The sequence below is a fragment of the Alternaria arborescens genome (assembly GCF_004154835.1).
Source record: "Alternaria arborescens strain FERA 675 chromosome Unknown contig_15, whole genome shotgun sequence".
NCBI lineage: Eukaryota > Fungi > Ascomycota > Dothideomycetes > Pleosporales > Pleosporaceae > Alternaria > Alternaria arborescens.
Window position 1 is genome coordinate 331028 of NW_021167870.1, and position 12862 is coordinate 343889.

The 12862-nt window shown below is 50.7% G+C and overlaps 5 protein-coding genes across 5 annotated transcripts; 3 read left to right on the top strand and 2 right to left on the bottom strand.

Annotated features, from left to right (window-relative positions):
- Positions 1-495: 495 nt before the first annotated feature.
- AA0111_g6920 (hypothetical protein) lies at positions 496-2335 on the top strand (the record flags this gene model as incomplete). Its single annotated transcript, XM_028653196.1, has 6 exons — positions 496-585; positions 640-738; positions 800-921; positions 974-1898; positions 1958-2124; positions 2176-2335. The coding sequence occupies 6 exons, from the start codon at positions 496-498 to the stop codon at positions 2333-2335; spliced, it is 1563 nt and encodes a 520-aa protein (XP_028505571.1).
- Positions 2336-2450: 115 nt separating this feature from the next.
- AA0111_g6921 (hypothetical protein) lies at positions 2451-3461 on the bottom strand (the record flags this gene model as incomplete). Its single annotated transcript, XM_028653197.1, has 1 exon — positions 2451-3461. One exon carries the CDS (start codon positions 3459-3461, stop codon positions 2451-2453), a length of 1011 nt encoding a protein of 336 aa, XP_028505570.1.
- Positions 3462-3653: 192 nt separating this feature from the next.
- On the top strand, positions 3654-5906 carry AA0111_g6922 (hypothetical protein; the record flags this gene model as incomplete). Its single annotated transcript, XM_028653198.1, has 3 exons — positions 3654-3666; positions 3723-3762; positions 3812-5906. 3 exons carry the CDS (start codon positions 3654-3656, stop codon positions 5904-5906), a joined length of 2148 nt encoding a protein of 715 aa, XP_028505569.1.
- A 765-nt stretch (positions 5907-6671) lies between these two features.
- On the top strand, positions 6672-8195 carry AA0111_g6923 (hypothetical protein; the record flags this gene model as incomplete). Its single annotated transcript, XM_028653199.1, has 1 exon — positions 6672-8195. One exon carries the CDS (start codon positions 6672-6674, stop codon positions 8193-8195), a length of 1524 nt encoding a protein of 507 aa, XP_028505568.1.
- A 626-nt stretch (positions 8196-8821) lies between these two features.
- Positions 8822-12425, bottom strand: AA0111_g6924 (Kinesin-like protein; the record flags this gene model as incomplete). Its single annotated transcript, XM_028653200.1, has 2 exons — positions 8822-11938; positions 11988-12425. 2 exons carry the CDS (start codon positions 12423-12425, stop codon positions 8822-8824), a joined length of 3555 nt encoding a protein of 1184 aa, XP_028505575.1.
- Positions 12426-12862: the final 437 nt, after the last annotated feature.

Consider the following 12862-nt stretch of genomic DNA (forward strand, 5'->3'; position numbering starts at 1 on the left):
GCCCTCTGATCGCCGTGGGAACGAATCTCACGCAAGGCGGAATCCTGCTGATAGCTGCCATCGAAGCTAATGTGGACTGCCAACGGATGATGGCGGAATATCAGCATATCAGCAAGGTTGCTTTGCCGGTCGCTGTATGCATTGAGAACAAGACGCATCTGGGGTAGCTGACAGCACGTCGTGTGTGATTTGCTAGTGGCTTCCAAGCATGTTCTATGACCTATCAAAGCAGGGTGATGATATCACTAGCTCTTACCTCTCTCGCAGTCACCCATATGAAGAAGAAGGCTCCCGATTACAAGCCTGATGGGCAAATCGACTCTTATCTTCAGCAGTGTCAACGCACATTTTTCGAATAGCCTTGCAAACTCCTGCAGCATTGCATACTTTACTACCACATCTATTGGAACAACACAAAGCCTTTTGATTCAGTGCATATTAGCAGCCATCGCTTGTGACCTTGTCACATTGTTTGTCCGTACTTAAACGCCCAAGATGGCGACCTTCGAGAGGGGTAGCTCAGTGCTTCCTAAGATCCTTCAAAACCTCACGGCTTTACAGATTTCAATTACCGTAATCGTTCTTGTAGGAATACAGTCATGGCCATTGATTCGATATGGTAGTCTGATATAGCAGTAGTTTTTCACAAGATGGATCGTCCAAGGTATTTACCGATTATACTTCCATCCATTGAGCCACTTCCCCGGCCCAAGATTTTCCGCTTTCACCCGCATACCAGTAAGTGTGCCTTCACGAACTGGAGGTGAGAGTTACACTAATCTCATGGAATCGTATTTAGCAACTCTACGCTACGTTTACGGGTAGATTGCCGTTCTACGTTGCTGACTGTCACAACAAATATGGACATGTTGTGCGCATATCACCCTACGAGATCAGTTTCACCAACTCTGAAGCATGGCGGTAAGATCTCAAAGCCTACAGAACATGCTTATCACTGACCTCGTGCCTTTAGTGATATCTACGGTTACGGGTCCAAAACTGGTCGTGGCTCCGCGCCTCCAAAACATTGGCCCCGCTACGGTACAAATCCTAACGGCGTGCCTTCCTTACTCCAAGATCCAGACGACATAAATCATGCTCGCGTACGTAAGATCTTTAGTCCAGCGTTCTCGGAACGCGCTATCAAGGAGCAAGAGCCACTGTTCATGAAGTACGTCGACGATTTAGTACAGATTCTCAAAGACGGAACCGTCTCAAGCACTACCGGCACTGCAACATACGATGTGGTCGACTTGTACAGTTTCACAACCTTTGACGTGATGAGTGATCTTACTTTCGGAGAGTCCCTCCATATGCTCAAGACTGGCACCTACGACCCATGGGTGGGTACCGTTCTCGGCTTTATGAAAGCAAGCTTGCAGATCAACGTAGTAGTAGCGAACTACCCGCTCGCTGCCAAGGTTCTGAAACCCATCATGGAATTTCTATTCTCGAAAACGCGATCCCGACTATTCGATACAAACAGCAAGCGAGTCGCAAAGAGGTTAGAGAAAGGGCGAGAGAGTAAAATTGGAGTTGACCTGTGGGATCTAGTGCTGAATCAGGAAGAGAAGGGCAAGCAGGGTCTGAGCAGGGGAGAGATGGATAGTAATGCTACTACGTTCATGGTAGCAGGCACAGAGACTACGGCGACATTGTTGACCGGACTGACCTACCTGCTACTGACGCATCCAGAATGTCATGCGAAACTTGTCAAAGAGATCAGAATCACGTTTCAAGAAGAGGCAAACATCAACATGGAGGCTATCGTAAAACTACCCTACCTCAAAGCATGTATCAGTGAAGCTTTTAGGTTGTATCCGCCCGTTGCAGTAGGGTTATTGCACCTGACCCCTAGCGATGGATCGACAGTATGCGGACACTTTATCCCACCAAACGTAAGTTCACATATATCACGTCAAGGAAGTAAACCTAGCTAATTCGTTTACCCCATAAGACTACCGTATCAGCAACGCACTACGCCATGTACACTTCCGCCAACAACTTCACCGACCCCCTTTGCTTCATCCCCGAACGCTGGATCGACGATGCAAGATTCGCAAATGACGATCGTGCGGCTGTGCAGCCGTTCTCTGTAGGCCCAAGAGATTGTTTGGGGAAGAAGTAAGATTTGCAACAAATGTGACTGTGACGTCTGACTGACTGGTGTGATAGCATGGCGTACCATGAGATGAGACTGATTATTACGAAAGTACTGTGGAACTTTGATCTGGAATTGCCTGAGGGGAACGGGAATTGGTTCGACCAGACTGTGTTTACGCTCTGGCAGAAGGGACCGTTGAACGTGAAGGTGAGGATGGCGCAACAAGCGTGATGGGTGGAACGTCTGTGGTGTACTGTCCCTAATGACAAAAGTCGTTGTTTGTATCATGAAATGGTCATACACGTTATCAAAACATAGCCTATTTACACTGTTGAAGATATGATCATTACCATCCCCACAGTGTCTTTATCGTATCACCGAATGTCGCTTGACCAGCCTCTTTTCTCTTCATACGAGCTACCCGTTCTTCGATGAATGTCTGCTCCAGTTGTTTTGAGACACCAGTCTGCGCGCGGATTTCACCTACTATAGCCATTCTCTCAATCTCTCGCTCTTCTGGTGTCAAACTTTGAAGCTTCTTTTCGTACTCCTTTCGTACATCGGGCTTTATCTGGCTCCAGACCTCTGTGTCATCCAAAGTGGTACTTGACTTGCCAATCTCAGCTACAGGTACAGCTTTCCGTGGTGTTGACGATGCGCCACCCACTGCGTCGACGACATTTCGTTTCGACAAGATGCTTTCGAATTTTGGTACTGGTCGCCCCTCTGCTTTCGCCTTCTCCATCTCCTCTTCTTGTTGTATCATGCGCTGGTAGAGTTTGTCTGCGTGCATTTGTATCCGCTCGTCTTCCTCTGGTGATCGTTCGTCCATGGTCATGTATCCCAGCGCCTTCAGAAACTTGGATTGTATATCGTAGCAGCGGTTGAACTTGCGCGACTCGGCGATGCACATGGTTCCTGCTGACCACCACGACTTTGGATTTCGGAAGCATTCAAATTGTTCCATGTACTCGAGTGCACAGTTTTCCATGGCTACTCGTCCAATTGAGGCTTTGCGGTCGTTGTAGGCGTCTACGAGGTCTCGTAACCGGTCTTGCTCCGACTTTCCACGATCATCGATGATATTTTGAGGGGTATAATTCTTCCATAAGTCGGCATAGCGGCCATCCTGGAACTGCGATTGCGGCGGTACGACGGGTTTTTGAGCTTCTGTTTGCGTTTGCGGTTGCGATTGGGATAGCGTGTGAGTTGGCGATTCGGTGGGCTTTTCTTTGGGAGCGGGCGGCAGTGAGGGTTTCGGGCCAGTGGGCGCTTCTTTTTTGAGGAAGTCGCGGAGGGAAGGATCGAGTTGGTCTTGCCCGTTGGAGCTATCGCCGCTTCCCCAGAGCCAGCCCATGGTTGCGTCGGAGTATGTCTTGGTTCGTGTTGGCGCGGTGAGCAGGTGAAAGTTCCCAAGTTGCGGGGACAGTGAACATGGGTTCGGCAGTCCGAGCTTTGGGACATGTTCTAGCGCGTCGGTCTCACAACATCGACTGGATTACGCGACGAGACGACACCAACCAAGACAATTGTTACGACTGACATTGTTATGGCGCCAGTCGGTAAGTCTTGTTGTTCCATAGTCCTGGATCTGGGACCAGTGCTTACAAGCTCGTAGATCGCCGCGAACATCGACAACAACGCGTGCGCGGTGCTGGGTAAGACAATCTTAGAGATCTCGAGATACGCAAACGCTGACAACTACAGACCCTCATCTGTCCAGGCTTCTTTTGGCTTCAACTTCGGCGCTCTTGGCTCCCAACCAGCCAAACAACCCGCTCCTGCGCCTCAACCATCACCGCGTCGAACACCAGCCCGAAGTACCCCTCGCGCTGCAAATGGCTCCGCACAGCGGCAGGGAAGCGCGTCGCTCCAGCGCAATAGTGCTTCCAAACGGACAAGCACGCCGAAAGATAACACTGTAACCCCGCAATTAGGCAAGAGGAAGCGGGGTTCTCCAAACGCGCAACCGGGCGCAGACGATGGGGCGGAAGATGAGCTGAGTCCTGATCGGGAGCAGGCCGTGCGCTCCACAGAGAAGAGCAGGAGAGTCGTCGGCACAGTTCCACCTATACGTGAGGAGCAAGACAATGTACCAGACGAGTTATCTATATTGGACGAGGGCACCAGTACTGTACGCGAGACAGTCTTCGCCAGATCTACAGTAGTCAAGCGGACTCCTCCACAAGTCTCGTCGCAAATACGCGCGTCCTCTGGAAGCTCCCGCAAAAAGACTCCCGGTACCGACAGAGTCGAGGAAGCGTCGGTCGCATCACGGCCATCAACATCAAGACGATCCAAATCTACGGATCCTGGCCCAGCCACACCCAGTGTGCTTCCGAACGGCCAACCGAGAACATCGTCAGCTTTACAGTCCGGAACTGTTCTTGAAACACCGACCGCAGCTCCAGCGCATGAAGATGGTGAGGATGAGTTATCGCCACAACTCAATGGATCCACACCACGAGTGGTTGGTAGCGAACCGCGGCCACAGCCAATGACACAAGCAGAGACAGAAATGCACGTAGACGAGCTCTCTCCACCCAGTCAACCGACTCCAATCCAAGTATCACCAATAGCAAATGGCATATCAACGCTACAAATTAATGAGCATGAACCTGTGGAGCAAACCACTACACCGCTGCTGGCCAAACGCGGAAGACCGCGACGTGTTTCGGAGAATGAAACTGCCGAGCAGGAAACCCTTCCGGAACCCGCTACGGCGAAGCCCGCCAAACGAGGAAGGTCGCCACGAGTAGTAGACGATATCCAGAAAGAAGAGACACCTCAAGCAAAACCTACTAAGCGTGGCAGACCAAGGAAAGAAGTTGCAGTCCAGCAAAGCGAACTTCAAGCAACGCCACGCGTGCACAAGTCAGATCAAACAAATGGCGTGGATCCTGCAGCGAAAGAAGCAGAGGTTGTCGACGAACTCTCCCCTTATCATGAATGGACGCCTATTCACCCTCCGAAATCGACCACACGGAAAAAGGATGTTGTAGAAATCTCTAGTGCGGACGAAGACTCCGACGCATCAGAAGAACCGGAAGTCGAAGAACCAGCGGAACCTTCTCCACGACCTAACACAAGCAAACCATCTCCCGAACAGATGCAGCGCGTCAAATCTACGACGGAGAAGCCCCCTCGCAAACGCCAGAAGTTTGAGGGGCCGAAGCATGCCATTTCTATCATGCGTATCAAAGGCTCTACTGTTCGAGGCATCACGGTCGCAGACACTACGCGTACTATTCTAGAAGGAACAATCGACCAACGTCTCAGCCGTATGGCCGAGAAGTTGCAAGCCTCACAAGACTCCGCTCGGCGCAAGGAACTACGAACAGAGATCAACCTCTCACTGTCCTTCAAGGAGAGTCTTAACGAGAAGCTGCTAGACTTGCAGGATGCTAACGATCTCCTGAGCGCCAACTTCAAGAAAACCAAGTTGCTCAAACGCGACAATGCCGAGCTACGCAAGGAAATTCTCAGTCTCCAAGACAGCAGGCAAGAGATTGCCATCGAACACGACAATATCCAAGCACGTTACGACGCAGAGAAAGCCGAAGCCGAGGCCAGAAATACCCTGAGTGACAACATGTTTGAGATCGAAGCTGCAATAAAGAATGGGCGTGATAAGGCACGTAAGGAAGGTAGAGAAAACGAAGGTCCCCAAATTCCACTTGGCATGTTACTGGAAACAGTAGGAGATGATGTTGCCTCGCGTGGTGGCGGTCTTCTTGCCAATATTAAGGGACTCAATGGGCTCTTGGAGCGAGCTGCAGGCTGGCTCGAAGGAAGAGCCTGATTGAATAGCGAATAGCTGGATGGCGTTTATTCTTGTGTACTTTCGGATACGATACCCGGCAAAACCGCCACCTTTGATATGATATTTGTCGTTCTTACATCTCACTGTCTCCATCTTACACTGCCTCAACGCGAGTTTAGCGAAATTTGAAAAGCTATCCACGAGGTCTAGACTGCGGATAGTCCTGTTTACTGCAGTGCTACCAGGAGTAGTCGCGTGTCTGCTTCCTTTCGGTCTAGCGGCCGCTCCGCAGATCTGGGGGCATCGGATCCGCTTTCATGCACATTGCGTAACCGTGCATCATCAAAGCAGACAATGACCTTGCTGTGCGCATCACAGGGTCCAGAGAACCGTTAAGTTAACAGTCCAGCCATCTAGTCTACGCTCATCTGACAGCTCCTTCTACATTTCGTGGGTTTCTGAGGCTCCGTCTATTCCCGTGTTGACACTCGCGCTTTGCCCTTCTCAGATTTCGACTTCCAAAGGCCAAAGCTTCTCATCCTCCTCGTCTGCAATTGTACAAGGTGCATCCAGCATAGACCCTTCCTTCCAGAAAAAGCAAAAGTCTCGTAATCAGCCTTGTGTTTCGCTTTCATTAAGGACCCCATCATTGTGTAGGTGGAAAGGCGGACGAAGAGATTAGCTTCTGCCGACCTCGGGAGTATCACCGGACCTATTCCACCAAGCCTACCGTTTCTCCGAAGTTCACCGGATTGATACACGACCCAACTGACGTAGGTTGGTCTTACATCAACCAACTTCAAGATGACTCGCGGACCTATCACCTGCGACACTAGCCTCCCAAAAACACCGAAGACGACCTTAGCACCAGCCACGCCAACAACCTCGGTCGCACCCCCCAAGACCCCACCGTCGACGAAATTTCCTCGCAATCTGTCGAACAAATTCTGGGCCCAGGAACAGCAGAGAAGATTATTCCTGGAACACCTGAAACGATGGTCCTCGAGCCACGACTCGAGCACTTTCTTCCAAGGCAAGATAAGTTTGCTTCCTCCTGAGCCTGGTGTGAATGAGGGTCTGGCGCTGGGCAAGACTGTGACCTGTATCCTGACCGACTCGAGTTTTACGGATTTCAGGAAGATTGTTGCTATTAGACTTTTCAACCCGCAAAAGAACAGTAAGAAGGGCACGACAGGCCATTTTGAACGGAATATGAAGAGCAAGAGTATGGACCTACTCAGGAACGATATGAGGCTCGCTGAGCATCGAGAAGGTTGGTATACTAGAGAAGAGGATGCATGGCCATTGTCTCCGTCAAAGCTGAACCCATCGACCAGCTACTATTACAAACTCGTCATCCGTTACGGCTCTGGCTGGCTCTCAGCGCGCGACTACCTAAACAAACTCTACTTCTCGCATTTCGCAGCTCGTTTCCCAGGCCGGAATGTCAACTGCGTCACGGGCACGGCCGACCACTTTTTCGGCGTTCGTTCCAAAGCTCTTGGTCCACCACCCTGCGATAGAGACACAGTACCCATCCAGCCGCTCTTCCACCCCTTCCAGCGCCTGCCCACTGAACTCCAGGAAATGATCTTCATGACCGCCGTCGGCATGACACGCGATTGTGATCTCACCAACGACCCACGCAGAAACTGCAGCAATAACCCGAAAGCCACCGAAAGACCAATCAGTCTATCAACCATGCTACGTATCTCACGCCATATCTACACCACAATGCAACCGTATATATTCCACAGCACGACCTTTCACTTCGGCCTAAGCGGTACTACAAACTTCCTCTGGCAATCTGGACCCGTTCATCGCCCTCAGATACGGCGTCTGGCTTTCCATTTTGGGAAGAATGCTTTACTCCACTGCGTGCGTTGGTTAGCCGCAGATCCTATCTTTGATTTCCTGGAACCCCCGCAACCGAATGGTGGTTCTGGGTTACCGCTCTTCTGGCGCTGTCAGTTGCGCGCTCTGGCACAGGAAGTGCATCTTTTGGAACTTGTTGTTGATATTGAGGGGATACCGAAAGCGGATATTGCCATGGTGGTTAGGATATTAAGAGGTGTGTTTGGTAGTGTTGAGAGGGTCAAGTTTGTGGATGGTGCTGCGCGCGGTAAAACAGAGGTCGTTGACAAGGGAGACGAGAGGTTAGCTGGTCTGGGGAAAGGGTCGTGGAGGGACATGGTGAAGGGATACATCGAGAGGTATCGCCGCCAGATTGGCTGGCACAACTGGCATTTCAAGATGGACTTGGTGCCGTTGAGGGAGGAAGAGGTGGATGATCTGATGGATAAGGAGATGGAGTTCTTTGATAATTGATGACTGTGAATCGATGCTAACGATACAGGACGGGCGTTCTTTGGGTAATGATCTAAGGGGAAATGGGCTACGAATCATGAGTCATGCATTCAAATTTTCTGTATATATTGCTAGAAGTTCTTAGAATGTGTGTTATAGTTTCAGCACGACATGAGGGATCCTTAGAACATCATATCGAAGATAAAACAGGGCGGTGACTTTAAACACTGCTATTAACGCTCTACCGACAAGGTAGAAATGATAAAGCAACAGTGATGTTACAGTAAAATTGACATGCTCGTTTGATGTTCTAACGCCGCCATGACATTACTTTTATAAGAGACTTTCTTCGCCCCAGGCTTTACCAATTCAATGGCTACATGCAGAGTTTACACCACCGAGACTTGGAACATGCAGGGAACGGTTTGTAGGATGAAATGGAAACACCGTTGAAGGTGGGAAAGCTTTAATTGACATTACGCCTACGTATGCTCTGCCTTTTGAACCCATTGTCCAAACGCCAGTAGCAGAAGAAGTTGACATGGCAGGTATCCTGTAGCCTATACCAAACGCCGTGACTATGCAAACGAGACTAGAACAAGAGTAGAACAAAACGCTCACACTATACACAGCCATTGTCCCAGTAACTAAGTACTTCCATGACTCCTCAATTTTCTCCCTGCTGCAAGTCCAGGGCCGACGCTATTGCCAAAGTTTGTAATGTTCTCTACGTCACCACGGTCGCCAGCAACGCCGACCGTCTTCCTCGTCACCTTCTTCATAGGAAGCTTACTTCCATCATCGCCGTTGGTTCGCATCTTTTTACTTGGAGGGGCGCCATTGTTGAGCGAATCGCAAGATGATTGGGATACGAGACGGGGAAGAGGCTGAGTATGAGCTTCCTGCGCCACCACGTTAACATCTAGCTCCCGCAGGGAAGTGGGGTTGCCTGTTGGGATATTTGAGATGGTGTGGGCGTGCGCACTGATGGAGTGGGAGAAGTTAAGTTTATTAGCCGTGAAGGTAAAGTCGGTCGGAGAACTGAGAGTGTTTGTGGCGTCATTGAAGATAGGTTGCTTCGACGGGCTGCGCGCTGTAGAATCGGCGGTGGTGGGGCGGTCTCGGAGGCGAGAGAGGATTGTCTCGTGTGGTTCGGTGCGTGGCAGAGTTGAGGGGAAAGTGTAGGAGACGCGTTGGGGTGTTTCACCAGTGGGGTTGTACTCGATCAAGTTCTGCGAACCAACGACCTCGCGAAGCTCTTGGAGCGGCGCACGAATGTCTGCGTCTGCAGCAAGCGCTGGCAGGGTCTCTTTCAGAGTACTTGCTTGTGCTGACATGTCCGATTCGAGAGATTGAACGCGATCAAATGATGAAGATAGATGATCGCCGATGCTGGAGTAGGAAGCTGCCACTGTCGACGACAAAGCACCCAGCGACGCAATGTGAGCCGTGTGGTGGGTGTTGTTTTGTTCGCGGACTCGGGCCACGATGTCGTCTAGAGCCTGGAGTTGAGTGTCCAAGTGTGCCATCTGTGCCTCCACTGTCTTGACAGTGCTTTCGTGAACAGATGTAGTCGTGTCCTTGATCGAGGTGGAATGCTGAGTTGCAGCTGCAAAGTCTGACTTGATCTTGGTCTTGACAGCATCTCTTGACTTCGAGACACCTGTGAGGATGTCTCTCGATTTATCTGACCACGCAATAACACCATCGGCGTAGGAATCTTGCTTCGTTTCGAATATAGCATTTGCAGTATTCAGTTCCTCTCGCACAGACTGGAGCTTCTCTTCCAATCTCTTCTCCTGCGCATCAGCATTTGCGTTAACGATCGCGGTAATCTGCGACAGCAGCTGTTGGCGGTCTTCGGCCGACCTCTGCTTCTCCTCATTCACGACCTTCTCTAGCTGACCCTGAGAAGATTTGCTCGCTTCGATCAAAGCTGCGTTGGCCTCGACCACTTGCTGGTGGAGCCGTTCGTTCTCAGTCTGCTGTTCGCTCAGATTCTTGACTAGATCGTCAAAAGTCGTCTTGAAGTCACGGCCTAGTCCAGCATATGATGCGTGAACCTGGGTATGGAAAGCATCCAGTTCTGTAATGATGTTGGCAGAGATTGTTTCTGCCGCCGCTGACAGCTCATCCAGCCCTGCACCAATCTTCGTCTTAACATCTTCACGAAGAGTTTTGATCTCTTCTAGAACTTCATTCATGTGATCGCGTGCTTGTGCAGTCTGACCATTGACTTCTTGCTCGGATGTCTGGTAAGCCTCCATCTTTTCCTGTAAGAAGGATTGCGAAGTGCCAAGCTTCTCAAGCTCATCTCTGACGAACGATTGCATACGTTCTGATATGGCGTTCATCAGTTGTTCTTGTTGCTGTTGGAACTCCTCAATGCGATCCTCCACCATACGAGTAGTATCAACAACCTGGCTTTGGGAGGAACTCCAATTCCGTCGGTTCTGGGATTGAAGTTCTGACTTGCGCCGGATTTTTGACCGCAGACCATCGATGGCTGATGTAGTCTTGCCGAGCGTTGAGATCATGTCTTTTCCAACTTCTGCCAGCTCTTGCTCAGTCTTCTGGTGCGCCTTCCGTAGCTCCGTCTCTTCTGCCAGGTTTTCGCGAGTGTGCTCCAGAACAATCTCCGTCTTCTCCAATATACCCTTGGTGCCGTCCAAAGCCAGCTGCGTTTGTTCGTTGTCTTTCTTCAAGGTTTGGAAGTTGGTTGTGAGCTTGAACAGGTCTTCCACCTTATTACGGAGGTTGACCTCCATGGTTTCGAGCCGGTCGCGTTGCTCTTCGCTAAGGATTCGTCTCGATTCGCTGACTGTGGTAATCTCCTCATAGTTCTCCTGCGTGAGATAAACACCATTGCGTTGCCGAGTCGCTATCAGTTCGCTCTTCAGCTTCTCGATTTCGGCGGTGTATTCTTTGAGTAGAGTCTTCTTGTTGATGGGCTGGTTCATTTGCGGCTTGTTTCGGATGTTCTTCGCGCGGAATGCGTAATCGAGGGTGGATATCGTTTCTTCGAGATTGCTCTTCGCGGGCGATAATGTTGCGATGATACATGTTTTCGTGCGACCACCTAGTGAATCTTGTAGTAGACGGGTCAGTTTTGATTCCCTGTACGGAATGTGAGAGCTGCGCTCCACGAGCGCGTTGATAACACGACCCAATGTTAGCAAACTCTTGTTGATAAGACCGGCCTCTGCTGCGCGCTTGTTCTCAGCACCGCTGCGTTGGATGTTCTCACTACCCGCAAGATCGACGAGGTTGAGCTTTCCGGCGCTGAGATACTCCTGGCCGTCCTCTGTTGTTCGCTTTATGTAAACAGTGATGGTGAAGACTGTGTGACTTCGCGAACTGAGGTCATTGCATTTGGTCGCAGCTACCTGTCGCTTGTGACTTCCGTTGCGCAACATTGTAATTCCCTCAGTCGCAGTCTTGAGATGGCACTCTTCCATACCCTGAACCATAGTTGTGGTAGAGCCCTTCTTGCTGTTGTCGTCGTAGATCTTGAGTTTCGTCGCGTCGTCCGGAGATAGCAGATCGCGGAGTTCTTCGTTGTATAATTCGATGAATGAACATTTGACCGAATTGTCGATCTCGTCGGCTTCGAGGCGTTCAAAGAGCGCGTACAGGACGCGTGGTACGATACCGGCGGCATCTGGAAGGGGGAGGACGTTTGAGATGTCACCAGTCATGGTGTAGGTTTTACCCGTACCGGTTTGGCCGTATGCGAAGATTGTGCAGTTGAAGCCGTTGATGACCTGTAATGCTGTTAGCAAACTTCGTCGTACTTCTCTCGTCCCAACTCACTTCGTCCAAAATGGGTGCCACAACTTCGTCGTAGATCATGGCCTGGTCGGCTGCTGGAGAGAAGACCTTGTCGAATTGATATGTCTTGTTGCTCAGCGCACTTGGACCCATGGAAAGGTCTACGGCTGTGCCTCTGATTCCGTTGGTCGATACCACAACGCCGCTGTTTTCGCGCACTTCGCGATCATTGCGCCCTCTACATCGGACGACAACGTTGATGTTTGTCTCCTCTCCTCCATCGCCGTCGAAGTCAATTTTTCGCTTGAGGGGTGACGATCGTGGTATCCTCGCGGAAGCTACTGATTCTGCTCTCGAGGAGCGGCCGTCCATCGCAGGTGTTGCCGAACGGCCACGCGCCAGATGAGGGGGGCGCGTCGTGGGAGGGCGCATGCTCGTATTCCGCTTGACCGGCGGTCCTGGTCTTGGTAGTCCAGACATATTGACGTTCTGGGTAGGGTGAACGTGTATGTGCTGGGTTAGTATGTCATGCGTCTGGTGTTGCGGAACCTGCAGCAAAGTAAACAGTCGGTAAACACATGCACGCAGGGATCCGTCAGGCACGGACTGCGCGCTATTAGCCGTCGCGAACACCTCGCGCTACGTCAATGCAGCATGACTTGCATATCTCTATTACACAGTATGTTTATGCCTTGATCTGATGTGATATACCTTATCTATTAATCAGTGTTCCCATGTTATGCAGGATATTGGAAGTCCTCAACAGCGCAAGAGACACGCTGTATACCTCAACGTTTGCCCCGCCACCCCTCATTTATCGCCGCCGTGTCGCGGATTGTACCTGATTGTATAGCGCATCGTGGCAACACCGACTATCCTATCATTCTGAGTCGACTACGTTGATCTTCGTTGTGTGT